Source organism: Haliotis rubra, unplaced genomic scaffold (assembly GCF_003918875.1).
Source record: "Haliotis rubra isolate DU_JTF1 unplaced genomic scaffold, ASM391887v1 Scf28, whole genome shotgun sequence".
NCBI lineage: Eukaryota > Metazoa > Mollusca > Gastropoda > Lepetellida > Haliotidae > Haliotis > Haliotis rubra.
In genome coordinates this window covers 3,506,703-3,529,436 of record NW_025766891.1, presented here as the reverse complement: position 1 = coordinate 3,529,436, position 22,734 = coordinate 3,506,703, and the positions used below count along the sequence as shown (strand labels likewise).

Below are 22,734 nucleotides of genomic sequence, written 5' to 3'. Positions count from 1 at the left end.
AATAGAACTCAGGGTTTTGTCTTGACAAGAGAACACTTTGACCTCATGGCTATTTCATCCCTCCAGAGTTTCGAAATGACATACTCCTGTGAAAAAAGAAGTTGAAATCCATCCATCAGGCAATACCGTCTACTTGAAGAGAAACAATAGAGCAAGTTCATATCACAATGTATACATTACAACACAATATATATGGCAACAGGCATCTTCTATGTATTCACATTAAAAATATTTCAGTGCAGGTTCCAAAGGAAAAAGTGAGACAAACTTGTTGTGGCTGTTTTAAGTAGTAAATTTGAAATGCTTATTACAATTTAGTTTGATTGTCAAAAACAGAGCAGTTTCAAAAGGTAAAGATAATGATGAACTTGTGTTCGTTGCGGCTGTTTAAAGTAATAAAAGTACAAATGCCAATTAATTTGGCGACATATGACTGACAGTAACACTGGGTATTGGGTGTATCATGTAATTATTAGCATTTGAGCAACTGCGCGGTCTTGGTTTAAAAAAAAGGTAAAAAACATTAGTGCTGTAACAATGCATCAAACTATCGATGGATTGCAATTATTGAGTCTCCGATAGCAATTAATCGATGGTAGAAACGAAAAACTATCAATGAATGCGCAGTGCAAAATACAGGAGGTACAGGATTTGTTCACTTTGATTTAGAGTTATCCGCCCCCTGTTATCACTTAAACAAACATGGCGGCAAACATGGCATGCAACTCAGAGTTTTAAATTGTGAATAAAACAATTTTAACTGTTTACTCAATCTGGGTTTCAAGTTTCTTGTCAGTTATTAAAAAAGACTGAAACTACTTCAACTTGTCTTTATTTCATATAAACTATACATTCATTTGGGAAATGACTTCACTAGGTCACTGTGACACAATAAGAGTTGTACATTGACCCACCATTCATTAAGATACAAATGTGAATACTTAAACCAAATCATCATCTGTCAAGAAGTAAACTTAAACATAATGAAGACAGTGTTGACATGTATTTAACTATTCTTCTAACAGATTAAGGCAGAAAAGCCAACCCTAACTTAGCCCAATGAGTATTTTGGCCAAAAAACTGATGCAAAAATAAGTATTTTGGGTCAAAAAGAAGCATTAACTTTCATATTTAATAAAAAATGCATGAAAACTAGTTATTAACATTGCACTCACCTAAGTCAGTAGTAAGTATCCACATATAGCTTGATACTGAATAAAATGTTGAAATTTATTGTGTATGGTACCTGTGCTATTTGATAATTTAATTTAATGTATTTTTTTTTAAAATTCGGATCTTTTTACTGCTATCGTAGTTGCGTATTTTGTGTTGTTTTTTCATAAAGAATATTAAAAAAATCGTATGGGTTGGCATCTCTGCAAAACTATGAAAGGCAACTGTAGTTTAAGCACGACTAAAAACAGGACTAAAAAATGCCATTTAAACATGTAAAAGTTAACTGACCATAATAAGAAGCGAGACATACCTAATCCTATTTAAACTTGATCACATCTGAGGGATTTGTCACAACACCGAATCAATCCTAGATCTCCCAGCTTCCCTAGAGCGAAGCAGCTTGAGAATATTGACATCCCAACATCAATACTCGGACAGTAAGCCACAGCTTAGCAGGGAATATGCAGCATTCATATCAGAATCTTTTGTTCTGGTTTTATGTTCCAGCATGTTGAAGGCTGACTGCCCACCTGTCACAAGGCCTGAACTACCCAGCAATCCATGTACGACAATCAGTAGTTGGAGTAGAAGATGGAGAAACAAGATGGAGGCATGACAGTTGTAGCGCCACGATTATGGGACTTGTCCCCAGGAATTATTTCACAATGAAGGCTATCAAAGTTTACAGTATATGTTTTCGTATATTTGACACAAAAACATCTCTAATATATTTGATGGGTTTATTTTCAATACAAACATCTTTACCAGACCACATCAGTACATAATTTAGTGACTGAATTCAATTTTACCCTGCTTTTACACATATTCCAGCAATATCATGGTGGGGGACACCAGAAATGGGCTTCACACATAGTCTGACTGAGTTTGGTTTTATGCCGCTTTTAGCAATATTCCAGCAATATCGCGGTGGGGGACACCAGAAATGGGCTTCACACATTGTACCCATGTGGGGTTTCGAACCCGGGTCTTCGGCATGACGAGCCAACACTTTAACCACTAGACTACCCCACCGCCCCCTTCACACATAGTACCCATGAGAGGAATTGAAACCAGGTCTAAGGCCTGATGAGCTAATGCTTTACCCACGAGGCTACCCCACTGCCCCTACTAGTCCAGATTCTATATGCTCCTTCAAAAAAAGGTCCCTAACAATTATTTCACGATGAAGGATATCACGGTTTACCATAGCATATATATTTTCACATATGTGGCACAAAAACACTTCTAATATATTTGATCTGTATATTTTTCAAAAAACATCTTTATCAGTCTGTATTAGTTTGTACATCAGTACAAAATTGTAAACATTTAGTTTGACACAAAAATAAGTTAGGGAACATGACTATTTAGGGGGAATATTTTTACATTGTGATTAAGCTAAGAATTTCATAAAATCCTCACAAAAAATATTCTTGAGGCAAAATTATTCTGAAAGTTTTTGTTTGTTGCATATTTCACTATGTCGAATATAATAAATTTAAATGTTTGTTTATGTGTTAGTTATTTATATTTCATCTGTAATATGAGAAACGATAAGAAAGACTGCAAGCTGCCAAGTTCATGTGTTGAAATAGCACCTCTATCAGATATTTTATCTGTCCTCCCGGTACGCAAACTAAGATTTGACATTTTTGTGTGTACACATGTAAGATCAAATTTATTGAGTATTTACAAAAATTCAGGTGTGCTTGTATGAATAGACTTAATAGGAATTGAGTTTTCACATAATTTGCGTAATTTACGCCAGATACGCAGCTTACCTATACCTCTGCTAACCATATTATTATCTATTATATCGTGATATTTTGTCATACACACAGATACTTACATTTCCAACCCAAGACACAATCTCTTCAAGACACAAAATCTCGATAGAAGGCTTACAATGATTGCAACACTGCTATCAGTTCATTGTCTCATATCAACCTATGTAACAACTTAAGGCAACTACAGCCATAAGCAGTGCTTATGATTCTGTGCTTATCTACATCACAGACTTAAGATAGCTACAGACATTAGCTTCAACCTATTGTTGTGATTCAGTGGTAAATTCTACACATTACAGATTAAAGACACCATTACCATGATAACAGGCAAACCAAATGGTGACCCAAGATAATAAATATAAGATAACCTGGGAATACACTGATGTTTTCCTATTGTTGAGATGTATGTCGTCGACAGGGAAGTAGCTCAGGGTGCAGATGAGTCTAATGTAACTTATGGGGCGCGCGGAGGGCGAACTGGCTAAAGCGCCAGGCTAGTGATCCAGCGAGGTTGAGGTGATGGGATCGAGCCCACCTGTGACCGGGTGTAAAAACCTTGGAGTCAACTTTGTGTGCAGACTCTTTTTGTGTTGTCACAACCCCTAGTGTACAGTACACAACCCTGTGCACTTAAAGAACCCACGAATCCATTGGTATATGACCAGATGGTGGCCACATGAATACGTGCCAACACCTAGTAGCGGGAACAGCAACATGCAGTTAAACTTGGACAAAGTACTGTGACTATGTGTCCCAGTCCACTCAGCTGTGAATGGGTACCTCGTAAGGATGGGAATGCCACAATAACTTTCGGTAAGCGCCTAGTGGCTGCAAGAGTTGTATGCTCCCCAGGGAGTTGAGATTGACAATACTGATGTGCGTTGAGATTGACATCCAGTGAACAAGGGAAAAACAAAGCGCCTTTGAGCAGCTGAGCTGAGCTGTCTGATGTCTGTCTGTCTGTCTGTCTGCACTATACAAATGTGTCTGTATGTATGTATGTATGTAACACGTTATATTTGGGATTACACTTTCTCAGTAAAGTGAGTGAGTTTAGTTTTGAGCAATATTCCAGCAATATCACGGTGGAGGACACCAGAAATGGGCTTCACACATTGTACCCATCTGAGGAATCGAACCCGGGTCTTCGGCGTGACGACACAACGCTTTAACACTAGGCTCCCCCACCGCCCCTCTCAGTAAAGTACAGATTCTAGAACCTGTTATGGGTATAGTCCCATCCAAGACTAATTACATTAGAAATTTGTATTGGAATTAAATGGGCATTCAGACAATGACCATCTTCAAACAGTTTAGGACACTGCATAATACAAAGACGAAAAAAAGATTCTATGTATGCTTAAAAATTGTTATGTGGAAATCCCATATTTTAGAATTATTTTTGCTGTCATCAAACATGTTGTTAGAAAAAATACATGTCACATGAGAGGTGCCTACTGTATTTCCCCTATTAAATGCACAGGCAAATATTTTTCAGACAATCCTTACACTGGTGTTTTACTTGATGCATATGGCATAAAGTTTCAGTACCACACTAATGAGGTGCTCAGACCCATCATTAGCAGTTTAAAAGTTCTCTAAAATCCTTTTGTTTAGTGGGAAAAAAGGGTTGTGCACAGCAAATATCTAGGGACCTGTGAAGATTTGGGTTTTATTACCCACGTGGTCAACGTATGGGTAGTTGCATACTAATATCGTACATCACACGAGTGTCGTATCGCGTTGACCAGTGTCGTAATGACTTGACCTGACTGACTGACTGAGTTTGGCTTTATGTCGCTTTTAGCAATATTCCAGCAACTTCACGGCAGGGGACACCAGAAATGGGCTTCACACATTGTACCCATGTGGGGATTCGAACCCGGGTCTTCGGCGTGACAAGCCAACGCTTTAGCCACTAGGCAACCCCACCGCCTGACTTGACCTGAGATCCTAAAGATTTGATGGGATAACCGATGGCCTCTCAGTTAGGTCACGTTCTGGCGGAACTACTTGTTCATTCATAACAAACACATGAATTGATTTGTTCTACAACTTATATGCATTGTGGGAATGTAAACATTGCGAACATTGTCGTAACGCTGTTTAATTGTGAGTCTAACTGAGACATTATACCCGTCAAAAAACATAAACGCAAAGTTTCCACCAATGATGTTAGCCGAGTGAAGCAATTGCAAACCAAGAAAAGGGGTGCTACAGAGTAGTTTACTGTAGGAGGCTGTACGAGGCGATGACAACTGACATGCATTGTGATGTCGGTTACCAAGGGGACAGATGAGAATGGCGTAGTGACGTCAAATACAGTGTGACTTCATGCAAAAAAATCTTCCGAAACCTCTTTACGAAACCAGTTTTGGTTCGAAACCATAACAATAACAAAAATATGCTATTTTGTCAATTTAATGAATGTAAGACGTTGGTCATAAATAAAATACCAAACTCGGTCACATTACATACGAATTATACAAAACTCATTACCTTCCTATGGTATCTGACCGAGCGAAAGCGAGGACACTCGTGTCATATAATTCGTATGTAATGAGACCTCTTGAAGTATTCTCTATTGAATTGATCTTCAGTGACTTGCTTGTCACCTGTCATATCCCAATTGCGTAGATCGATGCTCATGCTGTTGACCACTGGAATGTCTGTCCAAACTCGATAATTTAGAAACCGCCGCCATTATAGTCGGAATATTGCCGAGTGTGGTGTTAAGCAACAAACCAACCAGATTATCTAGGATTGCAAACTAATGCCCCGCGCAAGGAAAGTTGCACAAAATTGAAATATTGTTCAAATTTTGATTATATTAAGGAGATTAGGAAAATTGGAATTCAAACTTGAAATTTCGACTATAAACATTTGCAGACCTAATGCCAAAACTCAGTATATGAGGTATATATTCAATCCCTGTGCAAAGGTAAAAAATAATACAGTGTGTGTTATGAAACCCGGTGTATAATTGAGGCCAGCAATTAATTGAAGCCCAACAAGATTTGCAAACACCAGACACTCTATAACCCAAACGTTTTTATGTCCTGTATTTTATTCAAGCACTGGCAATTTTTTTAAGCCAAGTGTTTAATTGAGACCATGGATTTACTATTTACAGACACCCTAACCCGATATGACCTAAGCAGGAGTTGGGTTCATAGTTTTTTATAGTTTCCGGTTATCATGTCTGTGATGGGAGTCTACTGTCACGTCTGTCACGTGAGAAGACTGTCAAGTGGTTAGACAAAGACGAATTAGTGTCCCCCTCCATACATTGACTTAGTTTCGCTACACGCAGTAACCATTGCCATTATTCTCTTCCATTTCTAAGATATTTTGTCTATATAGGTCCGTCTCCTATTCTCGCGGGTTTCCTATTCTCGCGGTAAATACGTTTTCTGCCGAAATCGCCGATGCGTGACACTTAGCGGTTGTTTACATCACCGACTGGTAACTAGGAAGTGGACCAAGTCGGTGAATAATCAAAATCTTGCAGTGTCACGAATATTGGGGAGTTTATACCAACTTGGACATATCATTACTTTTTTCCCGCCCTTTCCGGCAGGATGACTCTTACATACACCCAATAACGTTAATTCCTCGTAATACCGCGAGAATAGGAGAAGCCTCATTTCGTCAATGGCGGATGGCATTGTTTATCACCGGGCTCACGAGTGGTAACTCACCTGATGGATCTGGCAGCTGATATATGTAGATGATAGAGGAGAAGGCCCTTCATTTAAAAACAACAAGCATTCATACGATAAGAATTGATTATGTTATTTTTTCAGCCGATATCCGTAAGTACCGCGAGAATAGGAAACGCCTTCTTATATATTTCAAGGATTTAGATTTCCAAATATTTTGCTTACGCATACTGATGTTACTGTTTTTTAATAGGGATGGCTATTGATGTAGATCATTGTAACCTTGAGCACAAATGAAAAAAATGTCTGAAATAATTAAATATATTTCACATCACTGGTGAGTGGCGACATGATTTAGCTCCCTGAACATAATTTAGAAGCAGCCCATAAACAAAGACCTAACTTTGTGTATTGTGTGAGTAAATTAAATCTTTATTCTATTGCAAAAGTTTATTCTATTGCAAAAGTTTATTCTATTACAAATAATTTTTCTATTACAAAAGTTTTTCTTCCAACGATATTTCCGATTATCAGTCTATTTAGTTGATCAATAATAGCAGAGTTAGAACCAAATCTTCAATTTAAAGGTCCTGGAGGTTTTCCTAACAGTGGCGAGATGCAGTTATTACTTTACAAGTTTTCGGTCACATACTGACATAAAAGATTAAAACTGATCTCAGATGCCACTTTTTTAAGCCACAGTCAACATTACTTTAGCAGCATTAGAGAAATAACACTGCAGGGGACACCAGAAATGAGCTTCACACATTGTGTCCATGTTTGGAATTGAACCTGCATTCTCAGCTTGATAACAGAACAATCACCCACTTGGCTCCCCAACCTCCCCTTGTAAGTTCTATAACAGTGTAAGCAGGATCTAGCTACAAGCAACATAGGATGATGTGCACTTTTATTTTAAATGTCTTAGCAGGAGGGAAGAAAGGAGAAATACAGCTGCCGGCGCCACATTTCCCCCCTTTATGTTGTCCCTAACATTTAAAATGACCAATGAGATGAAGTCGTTGGGGGAAAAATTGGATTGGATGTTTAGGTTAATCAAAGTCTCTTCTAAATCATGCACTGTACACTTTTAGAAAGCAGAATCTGTCAGAATCATTCCCGACAGATGAACTTGTCAATCATATGAAGTCTTGTCAGAAGAGATCCTTCATGCATACTTACAAAGATTTGAAGGTGAGGGTCAACGAAACAGATCTACTTTCATCAGTCTGTACAACACTTGACAGATCCGGGATATGATCAGCCAGCACTTGTTGCATGTGATCTTTCACATGACATGAACAGTGTCAAATATACAGTGTCAACCAAACAGTGTCACAATCCAGTCAGATTCATTTTTTCTCAAGCTCTGATGAAAATAACACAAATGTGTGACACCAAATGTCAGACTAACATTCTACAGCATGCTGCAAAGGGTGGACTTACAAACAAGGGCCGCGTTTCACAAAGCTATCGTATCACTACAACTGTCGTAAGTCTATGTTACAGCTAAGGAGTTACGACAGTCGTAGAGCTACGGTAGCTTTGTGATACGGGACCCTGTCCCTGCTTGCTATGCACAAAAAGTTGAAAGGTGACAGTAAAACAGTTGAGCCATGCTCTAGTCATTTTGTATACATGTCGCTGACCACCAACACGGGCTTTCCAGTGCACACATACCTGCTCTGTTTTGAAATCTAGGCCACCCTCAACACAGCTTTATACACTCATGTTTACAGAGGTATTGCTTAAAGACATGAGTTACAACTCACAGCCTCCCCTGATTGTCATTGAGACCACTTACTTGACCTTACATTGCAGGCATCAGTGATTAAAGGATCCGGGGCCCACTTGCGCAGAGTGATCTTAGCACTACGATGATCATAACACCGATGTTCTCAAGACAGATTTATAATTATCATAGCGCTAAGATCGCTTTGTGTAAAATGACATTAGTGCTTATTCGCAGGTAACTAGCAGATTCTAATACAGACTTATAAAACTAAATGTGGGAGAGAGAGGAGAGAGAGAGAGAGAGAGAGAGAGAGAGAGAGAGAGAAAGAGAGAGAAAGAGAGAGAAAGAGAGAGAGAGAGTGAGAGAGAGAGTGAGAGAGAAAGAGAGAGAAAGTGTGTGAGAGAGAGAAAGTGTGTGAGAGAGAGAAAGAGTGAGAGAAAGAGAAAGTGTGTGAGAGAGAGAGAGAGAGAGAAAGTGTGTGAGAGAGAAAGAGAGAAAGAGAGAGAGAAAGAGTGAGTTTAGTTATACACCGCACTCAGCAATAAATAATCGGATCTGGACCAGACAATCCAAGGATCAACAGAAAGAGAAAGAGATAAAAGAGAAAGAAAGAGCAAATGAGAGAAAGAGAGAGAGTAGGTTTACTCCGTTTTTAGCAATACTCACGACAGGGGACCCCAGAAATGGGACGAGATGACGCTTTAACCATTAGGCTGCCCCATTGCCCCTTTTTCATTAAAAAGTAACCAAAAGTAAATTCCTCTACATCCTTCAACAGAACTTACAACCATATGTTTCATACATACACGTTCATCAAAATCCATCTATAAAAACTCCTATATACTGCTCTGCTTCATGGTTCATGGTGTAGGTTTCAAGGCAAACAAGCCACACAAACCGTGTAAGCTTAACACTGTTTAGATAGCCTATATAGGTACCAAGAATCCTTCCTATTCCATGGGTAGTTATAACACTTCTGTCAAGATCACAGACAGCCTTAAAATAAATATAAACTCGTCTACTTATTTCTAAAGATTATCTTCTAAAATAGCCATAATTTTTAATAGGCACCATCTCAAAACTATATTGATAAGTGAGTGTGGGTTTACTTTTTTGCTGCCTTTAGCAATGTTCCAGCAATATCATGGCGGAGGACGCCAGAAATGGGTTTCACACATTGTACCCATGTGGGGAATCGAACCCAAGTCTTCGGCATGACAAGCGAATGTATTAACATCTAGGCTACCCCACTGCCCCTATATTGATGAGCACTTGAACCTACCTGTAATGGATTAGTGTGTAGGATTCAACACCACTTTCATTAATGGCCTAAATCTAATCTGTATCTCAATATTCAACATCATGGCCAGCAAAACCAAGCACAATACACAAACAGTTCTAAACCAAAGACCTAACATTTACATATTCTCAACTAAAACCAAAATAATAAATATTTAAGAAAGAGCTTTAATCTATAGAATAGATGATGCTTAAAACTTTTCTCTCAGGATAAAGATGATACATGACTGGTAACTATAGTAACATGCTTTCATTTATGTTACTTCTCACAAACCCAGTCGAATTCTCTGAAAATTTTAGTTACTCACCCTAGACTGTGACAACCCTAGACTGTGACAACTAGGCACTTTCAAAATGTCATAAGGCAAAACAGTTATGTTTCTGGTGACCTGACAGTTCACAAACCTAATGTTTCACGTGAGACCCAAATGAAATTAAGACATCCAAATGTAAAAGCACTAAGCAATTAGTATCAATATTTTGTTTAAAATGTTGTTGTTGTTGCTAATAGCAATGTAGTGAATGAGTGAGTATGGTTTTACGCAACTTTCAGCAATATTCCAGCAATATCATGGCGGGGATCACCAGAAATGGGCTTCACGCATTGTACCCATGTGGGGACTCGAACCCGGGTCTTCAGCTTGATGAGCGAACACTTTAGGCTACCCCACCGCCCCCTATTAGCAATGTAGCTATGTTGACTTACAAACATGGAATACAAACAATACATTGCAACTAACATCACCTTTAAACAAGCAATTATTGTTAAGTGTTATATTTGTTAAAAATAATTTTAAATACTAACACATACATTTCGACGCCATGTTACCTGAAACAAAAGTATGGTTTTGGCCTTATATATTCACATAACAATATGGCTCTACCTGATATCAGGGCTACATCCTTCTTCCTATTGCAAACAAGGAAGGACTAACTGTCGGCTATGCTTATTTCTACGTATACACTGAACATCGGATATGACCAACAACAACACAGGAAGTCTACTGCTACAGCATGATAATGAAACTACTGCCTTTAAATATTATTTCACAACCTGCTTTTCTCTCTTTCTTCCCAAAAGAATTACAATGGTGTTCTCTTATGCTTTATGTTTTTTGAGTGAGTGAGTGAGTTTGCTTTTATGATGCTTTTAGCAATAATCCAGCAATATCACGAAGGGGGACATCAGAAATGAGCTTCACACATTGTACCCATATGGGGAATCGAACCCGGGCCTTCGGAGTGATGAGCGAATGCTTTAACCACTAGGCTACCCCACCGCCCCTTTATGTTTTTTGAAATTTTAATGATAATAGATATACATCCTATAACACAACACACTGAGCTCTTCAGTCAGCAGAAGAAAAATAGGAAGTAAAATGAGGGCATCCTTCTAAAAGTAGTTCAAGACTGAACAAATAACAGTTAATTATGAACTTACAATTGAACATGAGACATGCTGAATTTGACATTCATTTCATTAACTCATAGAGTCACACATGCCTATATGATAATCTCAATTTACCACTGTTAAAGATATAACCACAATGTGAAAGACCAGGCCCCGATTTCTTGAAACAAACTTAAGTTTTTACTCTAATTTCAAGTTTGACAATTTAAAACAGGTGATTCAGTTGCAATTCTTAAACCAAAAATACAAAATAATTCATGTAACCTATCTACCTAACTCAGGTTGTGTACTAAGTTTCAGTTAAATAATATTTCAGTTCATTCTGAGAAATGTATTTTCCTGCTTTTGCTCAAATTTGAGTAAAAACTGTAACTGAAGTCAAAGCTCAGACTGAATTTGTTTCGAGAAATCGAGGTCAGGTCCATTATCTGTGCATTCATAAATCCTGAAAGGTCCAATACACAAACGATTACTCATTAATACATAATCATGACTCCATATTTCCTGGTATAGCACACACACAGTGTATTTCACAAGTTCTAAGTTTACCCAGGTGCCCCAACCCCTGGTACCCAACCAAATAATACCTGACCCTACCCTGGTACCCAACCAAATAATACCTGACCCTACCCTGGTACCCAACCAAATAATACCTGACCCTACCCTGGTACCCAACCAAATAATACCTGACACTACCCTGGTACCCAACCAAATAATACCTGATCCTACCCTGGTACCCAACCAAATAATACCTGACCCTACCCTGGTACCCAACCAAATGATACCTGACCCTACCCTGGTACCCAACCAAATAATACCTGACCCTACCCTGGTACCCAACCAAATAATACCTGACCCTACCCTGGTACCCAACCAAATAATACCTGACCCTACCCTGGTACCCAACCAAATAATACCTGACCCTACCCTGGTACCCAACCAAATAATACCTGATCCTACCCTGGTACCCAACCAAATAATACCTGACCCTACCCTGGTACCCAACCAAATAATACCTGACCCTACCCTGGTACCCAACCAAATAATACCTGACCCTACCCTGGTACCCAACCAAATAATACCTGACCCTACCCTGGTACCCAACCAAATAATACCTGACCCTACCCTGGTACCCAACCAAATAATACCTGACCCTACCCTGGTACCTGACCCTCTAATACCCTACCCTTCAACCCAATCCCCAAATACCTGACCCTACCTCAGTACCTGTTGTACTGACTGACTGAGTTTGGATTTACGCTGCTTTTAGCAATATTCCAGCAACATCACGGCGGGGGACACCAGAAATGGGCTTCACACATTGTGCCCATTTGGGGATTCGAACCCGGGTCTTCGGCGTACGAGCCAATGCTTTAACCATTAGGCTACCCTTCCGCCCCAGAACCTGTTGTAAGTGTCCGTAGTAGACTACAAAATGCCTGATTAGGAAATGTCTGACAAAAGCCATGACAAAAATGAGTTGGGTTTTTACGCCGCTTTTAGCAAATTCCAGCAATATCAAGGTAAGGGACACCAGAAATGGGCTTCAAACATAGTACCCATGTGGAAAATCGAACCCGGGTCCTTGCCGTGACGAGCGAACGCTTTAACCACTGGGCAACCCCACTGCCCCGACAAAAGAATATCTAAAATAAACACATGGAAACAATGACCCATTCTCTTCCCACAGAGGTTACTTGTCATATCTTCTTACAAACCTCTGTTCTAATACGGCCATATTTCCCGTTTTTTGTAAAATCACCTAGGAGCAAAAAATCACAACACGAATTATCTCCCTTCTTTCTATCCAATCAGAACACGTGTTACATTGACTTAGATCCAACTTGACTAATACAAGCAAATGTGGGGTCACAAATATCCCTCCTCTGCCGGGGACTTGTGTTGATGTGACACACAAAGTATCTAATGTCTAGTTTGTTCATTGTCAATGAGGGCGATAGATGCCACTGATCGGCTATTACATGACTGAGTTCTGTCTAGAAGAAACGATTCTAGAAAAGGTTCTAGTTTTCCCGAAGCATATGGAAATTACCGAGACCTTGTGAAGGATCACTTTTGAAACAACGTCGCTGAAATAAATCTGATTGCAACCAATCATGAATCCTGAACACTCGCACCATGAAAGGGTCGTACAGTAGAACACGGATATAACGAACTCCAAGGGACCACGAAATTTAGTTCGCTATATCCAGTGTTCGTTATTCACATTTGACCGCCATCTTGGATTGTAGAGATGTAGAGACACTTATAGGCTGAGGCTACACATATTTATTCTTGTACATGTACATTGACATAACATTAAAATTCTGAATTTATCATTCACCGACATTAATGTTAAACACGTTAATGACCATCGAACAATGTTGATTCGCCGCCAACAAGGTTGACGTATACCGCTAAGAGGCTGAGCTGACACTGAGCTGACACTGAGTGAGTTCGCTAATCACGTCGTTAGTTGGGCTTGGGGGTAGTAAATCAGTTCGCTATAGCCGTTAATTCGCTACTCACGAGTTAGTTATTCGCGTATAATTTTAATGATATTATAAAGGACTGTTGACGGGACTTTTAAATTTGTTCGCTATATCCGTTTGTACGCTATATCCGTGTTCGTTATATCCGTGTTCTACTGTATTAGAACAGAACCTCGGTGGGAAGTGGCCTTGATTGTTAGCGCTATGAGCATACCTAGTGTGGAGTTTGGCGCTATATAAATGGACACATTATTATTATTAAGTGAATGACAATGACCAGTCATCTACTTGAGATGACACAGTCTTATCTTTAACCAAACATAATGTCAGACAGAAGCATGCATCCTCAGAAAGAAATACAAATATGAGCAACTTATACTACTCACACTTTGCTAAGGATCACAAAATTTCGCAACTTTACTTAAACGTAGATTTATAATTTGAAATTGTATCCATTTGAAACTGAATAAATTATATGTTAACACATCTTTAGGAAAACAGCCACTTTAAGCTTACCATATGCACTTGATACATGAGTAACCATATACAGTAGAACATGGATATGGCGAACACGGAAATAGCGTACAAACGGATATAGCGAACAAATTTAAAAGTCCCGTCAACAGTCCTTTATAATATCATTAAAATTATACTCGAATAACGAACTCGTGAGTAGCGAATTAACGGCTATAGCGAACTGATTTACTACCCCCAAGACCCAATTAATGACGTGATTAACGAACTCACTCAGTGTCCGCTCAGCCACTTAGCGGTACAGTATACATAAATCTTGTTGGCGGTGAATCAACATTGATTGATGGTCATTAATTAATTTACAAAACAAACATATCGTGTTTAACCCATTCAACAACCGTTTTCGTTGACGAGGACGGTATCCATTGCCGTAGTATGATTGGCTGCCTTAGGTCACGTGTCTGATTTTGACCAATCACGATCCTTATAGCAGACTGTGGCGAAAAAGCGTCATTAGAAACCAATCTTTATCCAATAAAATCGCTTTTTACAACAGTTACAGTTTTTGCTTCTTTCGTGGTTTATCAGGACATTATAAATGTAAGCTTGCATTTTCATTAAAACATAAATTTATTTAAATGGTAGTTGTATTATTTCAATTTTATTGTAAAAATAAACTTCATATTTATCAACATGATATAGGTAATGTCTGTGAATGCCTACATCTCTACAATCCAAGATGGCGGTCAAATGTGAATAACGAACAACGGATATAGCGAACTAAATTTCTTGGTCCCTTGGAGTTCGTTATATCCGTGTTCTACTGTAAATGCAAATCATGGAACAAGTCATTGACAAGTACACAACACCTGTCAAAAGCAGGTATGGGATCCACAAGATGCAATGACACAATGAAACCTAGGATCCAAGCTTACAGTAAGAGTGATTTAATCTCAATCATGACATTTTGTCTCTCACACTTTCATCATGATTAAACTTCTATCACAATAGGCCTATCGTCCATTGTACAGATTTCTCAACTGTCAGTCATTGGCAAAGATAAGCCATTTGTGTTGGATAATTACACCAAAGATTACGTCACACGTAATTACAGTCTTGTAATCATGTTTTATCTAAACATGCTACAAGGCCCACATTAGGCCCTCGGCCTGCTTAGAATGTTATGAAAAATTCCCATTTTGAAATAGAAATATCCTACTTTGTCAGAATTTATTAATACAAAGTATTGAAATAATCCAACTTTGAACAATATCACCTTTTTTAACCTGATTTGCCTCCCCAAGTCATTTAGTTCGGAACCTCAGATAAACCCTAGAAATCCATCGTCAAAGCTCACCTTGAATAGTTCCCTGTTCCATCGTACCCAATACGACTAAACGTTCGTAACACAAAACTTCACAGTAACTTCAATAAGTTTAGATCCTGTCTTCAATCCTGTTATAACTGTCCAACTTCACAAGCACCAAGTCTGGTAAAGAAGAAATCAAGTCTCATGCAGCATTATTCATCATCAGGTGATCACAGTATACTGGTAGTCAATCTCCACTATGAGTCACTTAGATTTACTCCCAGGTCAAGACGAAATGGGTACTGACACATGTCAATTGACACACCGGGGTAACACATGGCAATACCAATGTACCTTGTGACATAAGCTTTCCGTCATGTATGTACAGACTGTTGTATCATGTGTATGTTTAAACATTTGTAGTTAAGTCATGGTTCGGTAGGTATAGTGTACTCCAGTGTAGGGTGACGGAGGAGTGGTACATAAGCCAGCCATGCGTACACTGTCATTCATGCAAACAGTGTATACATAACATACAAGTACGCCTGAACCGAAAATATTTTCAGGAATCTGAATGGCATCTGCAAGATCAGCAATATTTCACAATCTGAGCTATTTTTTTCCTGTGTCTCTCAAATTATGATGTGTGAGTGAGTGAGTTATACATGGGTGAGATATGAGTGAGTGAGTATACATGGGACATTCACACAAAGGAGTCGCCAACAGGCACTTGCTCACACACAATATGATATTACGTAAGAAAAGGATAGGTGTGACAAATTTAGGTCACTTTCCTTTGAGTTTTCCAGGACATGAATTTGTATGAACCAATAATCAGTGACGGTTTTCTAGAGAACATTCAGCTATCATTACAATAATATTCCTTTTGATATTTTGAAGGACATTTATCCACAAATATTGACCAATCTCTAACACGATTCGTGATATGGGTTGTGTGCAGAACCCCTCAGGCTATCAGTGTTCACGAATAGTGTCTGACCCTCTGACAAATCTGGCAGATTTGCCAACGGTCCGACAGAAGTCTACAACCCGCCGGCCCCAGTGTCTGACTGTATATTTCACAATGACTTTGACTGAAGTTGTTATATGGGACATGTGTCACTTGTTTGCTGTTATAAATCTTATGTTTGTTTATAATTTCAGTGCCAATTATAAGAAATGTTAAATCTGAAATGTGTGTTTAATTTTATTCTATGGGTCCTGTGAATTTTCAATGGGTCAGACAGACATCTGAAACTTACAGGACCCAATGTCTTGTTACTTTGAAACACCATTCGTGAACACTGGGCTATGCAAATCCCATGCATCATAAAAGAGCCTACACTGAGATTATAGGGTTCAGGATATAGGTAGGTATGTTTTACAGAGGATACTGAATGCTTTCTTGCCAAGTCATAGTGACTCAGGTTTTGATGCGACTTGCCATTGGTATCGTATATCACATGTTACAACAGTCTGAAAGCACTAAATTATAGAGGTGTTACAGTGTTACAATGGAGTATTCTATGGCAATACCAGGTTCACAATACAAAACATGGCTTTACAGCTACTGTATCACAATACAGTTTCATTATATAACATTGGTTGGTTTGTTGTTAAATGCCGGACTCGGCAATATTCCAGCCATATGGCGCTGGGCTGTAAATAATTGAGTCTGGACCAGACAATACAGTGATCAACAGCATGAGCATCAATGTACGTGATACGATGACATGTCAACCAAGTCAGCGAGCCTGACCACCTGATCAAGTTAGTCTTTTCTGTGGTCAATACAGTAAATTTCCCAGTAACACAAAAGAATCATTATTCAGTGTTTGTCTTGTAAGGTAATTTTGTTTTAAGACGTGTTACAGATTGAAAACATGGCATTTGTCATGTGGGACACATGTGAGCATCAGTGAGCGTTTTGTGAAGAGGCATTTTTCTGATAATCATGCAAATCAAACATTATCATTGATCCATTAATTCATGAATAATCATGAAAATGGAAAAAAGATCGATAATAAGTTACAACATGTTCAATAAACATTAATGTTCCTGAGTGCATCATTGAGAATCAATGTTTGATGATTCAATAAATCAATGAACATGATGAATGATTGAAAACAAATATACACAGCATGCTTATTAGGGTCAGGCATTTAAAGAATTGATTTCAGATTATGCAAAAATGTTTTTTAGAGCAAAACCAAAACAATATTACCTAATACACATCCAGAGCTCCAGATAAGATTTAGCTCATGTGGGTACTGTACCCACTGTAATTTTTTTGGAGTGGGTATTTTGAATGTTACCCACTGCTTTCAAATATGTGCATATTTCAGTCATTTTACTCACCTAAGTATTATGTCATTGAATAATTTTACTAAGCAGGTATGTTCTGCCTTATGTCATACCGTATCAAAACCAACTTAAATATAATGGAAATGATTCTATAAAAAAATCACTCATCCTATACTGACAGTACAACACTTGTCCTATCCTAACAGTACAACTTGATAGCAATCGATGTCTTTTTCATTACGCAAGCGATTTCTTATAAATATATTTTGTACGCATTTGTTTTAAACTTTTTGCGTATCTAACATTTTAAATGTGTAATTGATACGCAACAATTATTTTTCAATGCGTAGTTTGAAATTTTCTATGCGTATTTTACCCGGATACGCAGCTTATCTGGGCCTCTGCATATCCTGACTTAAACTATTTGCTTCTCTCACTCACAACCCGAAATACAGCGGAAATATTCTGAGTTATGTCCCCCAAGAACAGTAAAACATCTCACCTGAATACCATCCACCACTGCACATACAAACTGGCATCTCATACATATATTTTACTTGAACACAGTAACATGATAAAAAAAGATAATATTCCCCTGAAGACATAAAGGCAACATCTCCACTTAAGAATGGTATAAGAATCTACATTGTAATGTTGCTACATGCAATAAACAAAAAGTTGCTATATATAAAGTTGTACGTTGTACAATTGATAGCTTGGAGCAAACCGGAACAAACTAACACAAGAATATCATCAAATGACATCAGTGACAAGAGTAAGTAGAACTTTGACTTACTTAACAGCTTCAGGTATTTGAATAGTCACCTCGAGTTCATGTTCCCAACATTTTTGACAGCAGGTCTCTGACGAAAATGTTTAGATTTTTTTTTAAAATTCAGAATGATATATGGACAATGACTTTGGCAGCATTATAAACTTGACCAAGTGACATTTCTTAAGTCTAAAAGTCAATGATAAGTAGACAAAGCTGGTGGTACCACATTCCAGTCCATTCTGTTTGTTTATTTGCCGCACTTAGCAATAATCCAGCTATATGATGGCAGTCTCTAAATAATCGAGTGTTAACCAGACAGTCCAGTGATCAACATCATGAACATCGATCTACGCAACTGCGATATGATGACATGTGTCAAACAAGTCAGCAAGAGTGATTATCCCATCCCGCTAGTCGTCTCTTACAAGCATTGGTTGCTGAAGACCAATTCTAACCCAGATCTTCACGGCCAGTCCCCCTTTTTGTTTAAAACTGTCATCAAAACTTGACATGCTTAAGCGAGCCATATTTTACCATATCCCATGTTAAATTTTAAAAAGAAGCATTTTTAAGCACAGTTGACAGAGGACACAGCATAAATATTTATGTAGCAGCTTCAGCCAAAATGGACCAACTTTCCTAAAAACAACACAAAACATGTAACGCCAGCATTCAAACAAGCAACTCATTACAGATAACATTATACTAGTGATAGAAATTGAACAGGAAAGTCAGAGAGTCTTTAGCCCTGATACAATTATCATTGAATAATAATTCATACAAAATTCATTATTCATTATTACCACTACGAGCAATATATTAGGATTCAGATATTAGGAAAATATAAATATAGAATATTAGTGATAGCTTAGAGAAAGACTCCAGTCAAAAGTTGTAAAATTCATCTCACATACATACTATTGAAAAAGGTATAAATTACGACTGCACAATTTTACAGATGTTCAAGATAAAATCCTAGCCTAAGATATCAAGGACTCAAGCTGTTAGCAACCCTTTCAGTAATTCAGAGTTATGACCAGACGATTAAATGAACTGCTTTCGTAAAGTAAACACGTCATCATCTATATTACAAAACTTTAAAGGTCATATGCAATCAAAAAATTAAACATAACTAAAACACAATTATCACTTATTCATGACATATAATATACATTGCTGGTTATGAAAAATCATATAAACCAAATTATAAGCGTACAATCGCAAATCAAAAGTGCAATATTGTGTACTTGGGTTTACTTCCCAAGAAACGAAGCAGCCGGGATACCGAGCCCAGTCAGAGCGGGTGGGTGTGCACTCAAGTGTAACGGCTGGTTCATTTGCAGATTCCCTCACGGCTCATTGTGTGTGTATATATAGAGATGTTGGCTTTTGTAAATACATGCTCATTTTTTGTGTATAACATTTTGCAATCAACAGACATTATAACATGTCATGTGTACAAGTATCACACCTGCCTGTCTGTGTAATTACATAATGTGACAGAGACCGAACTCGGGCCATAAATCAATGCATTTTGTTTATGGTGTATAGCCTGATTGGTGTTAAGTTCAAATTGCATGTGGTCAGTGATCGCAGTTGTGTATTGAATATGGTCATTAGCAGACACATAGGTGTCAATAAAACAGACATTGAGTTTTGTCTGTGACAACGACATATCTATATCACAGTTAGAAATTCTGTGAACGCTAAATAATGACATTGCTTAAGTATCGAACTGAGAAAGTGACTCGGTAAGAAGAACGTTTGGTAAAATAGACAAATTAAATTATATATACAGTTAATCTACTGTCCTAACATGTAAAAAGCTCCCGCCTGTGAAATATCAACAAAACATTAGAAAAATAGCTCACATCAAAGCCTTCATCGAGTATTCACCGGACAACCCGATTCCAAGCTGCGCGAACCTATTTCACTGCGCACATGCTATGAGCGCAGCCCAGCTGTTGAAACCACTTGAATTCCCCCAAGCGCTGGGGGTAAATGAGTGAATCGTTTGAACTACGATTTCTCACGGGTTTTTTCAACGCGTTATTTTTCAACTTTATAAGTTGAATTTGCATTTTTGATGATTTGTTTCCAACGTTGCATGTGACCTTTAAGCAAACACCAATTAAGGGTCATAAAGAAATGGCCCAGAGTAAACGCATCTATTGTAATCCAAGCACCTATAATTGACACATCAGATTAGGCTCATTAAGATCTAGCCCAGGGTAAGCATCCAAGCATCCAGTAAAAGTGCCATCGAGATTAGTGCCTGTTAAAATAGGATTAACACGATTAAGAGTACTTCCCCTGCCTGGTTATGTGATTAGTAGGACACACCCCATTTTGTATATTCTGTATTTGATAGACTAATGTAGGTTACACCCATTTTTTGTATCAGTGAGCCAATCGTAATCTCTTTATTGTTTTAATTGTAGATAAAGAGTCTCTAACTGCATTTGTCAAGCAGTAGGGGTTAGCCTCCCAACACAGGTCAGCTCTAGCCCTCAGCCCAGAGGGTTGTACCGACTCTCTGTGGCCACCCCATGTATTTCGTTCTTGTAAATAAAATTGTGATTAGCTTCTTGTGACTTCGGACTCTTTGCTGAGTTTCACCGGAACCATCACTTGGACCCAAGACCCTTATCATAATACAAAAGTGTAAGATTTACAGGGTCCCCTGATTGAACTATGAAGTGAATATGGTTTTACACTGATTTCAGCAATATTCCAGCAATATCACGTCAGGGGACACCATAAATGGGCTTCACACATTGTACCCATGTGGGGAATCGAACCTGGGTCTTTGGCATGACAAGCGGATGATTTAACCACTTGGCTACCCCACTGCCTCTGTGACTGAAATACTATAGGAACCAACACCAAGGATTCTCCCTTAATGTGAACACTTAAGTGACATGCCAGTCATTTCATTATGTGTATTCATCAAGCCAACAGTTGACATCTCTACACTCAGCAATATGTCTTAAAATACAAAAAATCTTACATCATGTTTATAGGATAACTTAACTCCATAGGATGAGCTGAATTGTATAGACTCATTTTCATAATTTTTCCCATAACCAACACATCAACATGATCAAAATTTGAAGAAAAAAAATGATCAAATTGTAAAAAACCTGTTCACGGATTACATTCCAAGACGACATTATGACTGAGCATCCACCAAACAGTGGAACCACTCAGTGGCTGCAAAAAGTATACATGATGCTTTATAAATGAATTCATCAACTGTATCTCATAATGCATGAAGTAATGCAAAAGCAAACATGGCTAATCAGTTATCTCACAAAGTGAGCCATTTTGGTCCATTTGCTTCTTAGCAAAAATGTGGCAATTTCAACAAGAGACCATTTTGGTCAGTATCCATTCATGAAAGGACTGAGAGCAATCTTATTTTCAAACATTTTTTCTGCCTAAGTTATTGCTTAATCTAGTTGTTACAACTACATCTCTGATACTCTAGTCCTTTTACTGTCCTCTGTTGATAGGTTTTAGACTATGAATCATTAATGTATAACTTATTTTAGTCAAAATACAGCTGAAATGTTGTCGATGTTACAAAAATGCTAACTCACCCACTTCTGTCACTAGCATTTCAATATTGTCAACTTGGTGTAGTGCTTCTACAGGCTAAAGGAATAATATTTTCCAAGTTTTTTAACTTATAAAAACTAAGGTCTTCACTGTCTCCGAAGCCTGAAATGCCAGACATTTTGTAAGTTGGGACGTTTGTCATAGGAAGGATTAGGGGTGGAAAACATGATTTGTAATGAGAGTATATGCAAGTTAAACTATATAGCATGCAACACATCACACTGGAAGGGGTCTGATAGAAATCATCCTCATCGCGGGTTATTTATTTATGACCAAGGGATAACCTAACCGCTATTGTATAGATGAAAACACAATTCTATGCAAGTTGCATGCATTATCCGAATATTGCTGCAATAAAATATCCCAATACCAATACATCACAGTCAGCACATCCACTGTGTTGAATTTGACATTGTATTGAGATATATAAATAGAATCACTCACGCCAGCTGACAGCTCATCCCACCAAGACGACGTGTACACTGTTGGCGTCTGCAAATCAACACAGCTTCAGTGAGGTGTGAGACTCTTGTGGCAATTTAAATAGTTTCTTTTGCCTGCTTGCCGATCGTGAGAGATGAAGAGGCAAAACAAATGAATACTGGAAAATAAATAATTCACACTTGTCGGCTTGATATCGCGCACTAATCTGTATCCGGTTTTTACCGATGTAAATGTGTATTTGATGT

General features: G+C 38.2%; 1 protein-coding gene across 3 annotated transcripts in view; it reads right to left on the bottom strand.

Annotated features, from left to right (window-relative positions):
- LOC124281157 (transmembrane protein 164-like) overlaps positions 1 to 22,697 on the bottom strand; it is a 67,646-nt gene extending 44,949 nt beyond the window's left edge. Inside the window, exon 1 of one of the 3 annotated variants that reach the window (XM_046717188.1) lies at positions 22,490 to 22,697. Coding sequence is in view for 1 of the 3 variants with exons in the window: in XM_046717187.1 (XP_046573143.1) it covers positions 15,394 to 15,415 (22 nt within the window). In the remaining 2 variants the exon portion in view is untranslated. Of the gene's footprint in view, positions 1 to 8,305; positions 8,352 to 15,393; positions 15,491 to 22,489 lie in introns of those variants that run through there. The other 2 variants (XM_046717187.1, XM_046717190.1) reach the window with 2 other exon arrangements.
- Positions 22,698 to 22,734: the final 37 nt, after the last annotated feature.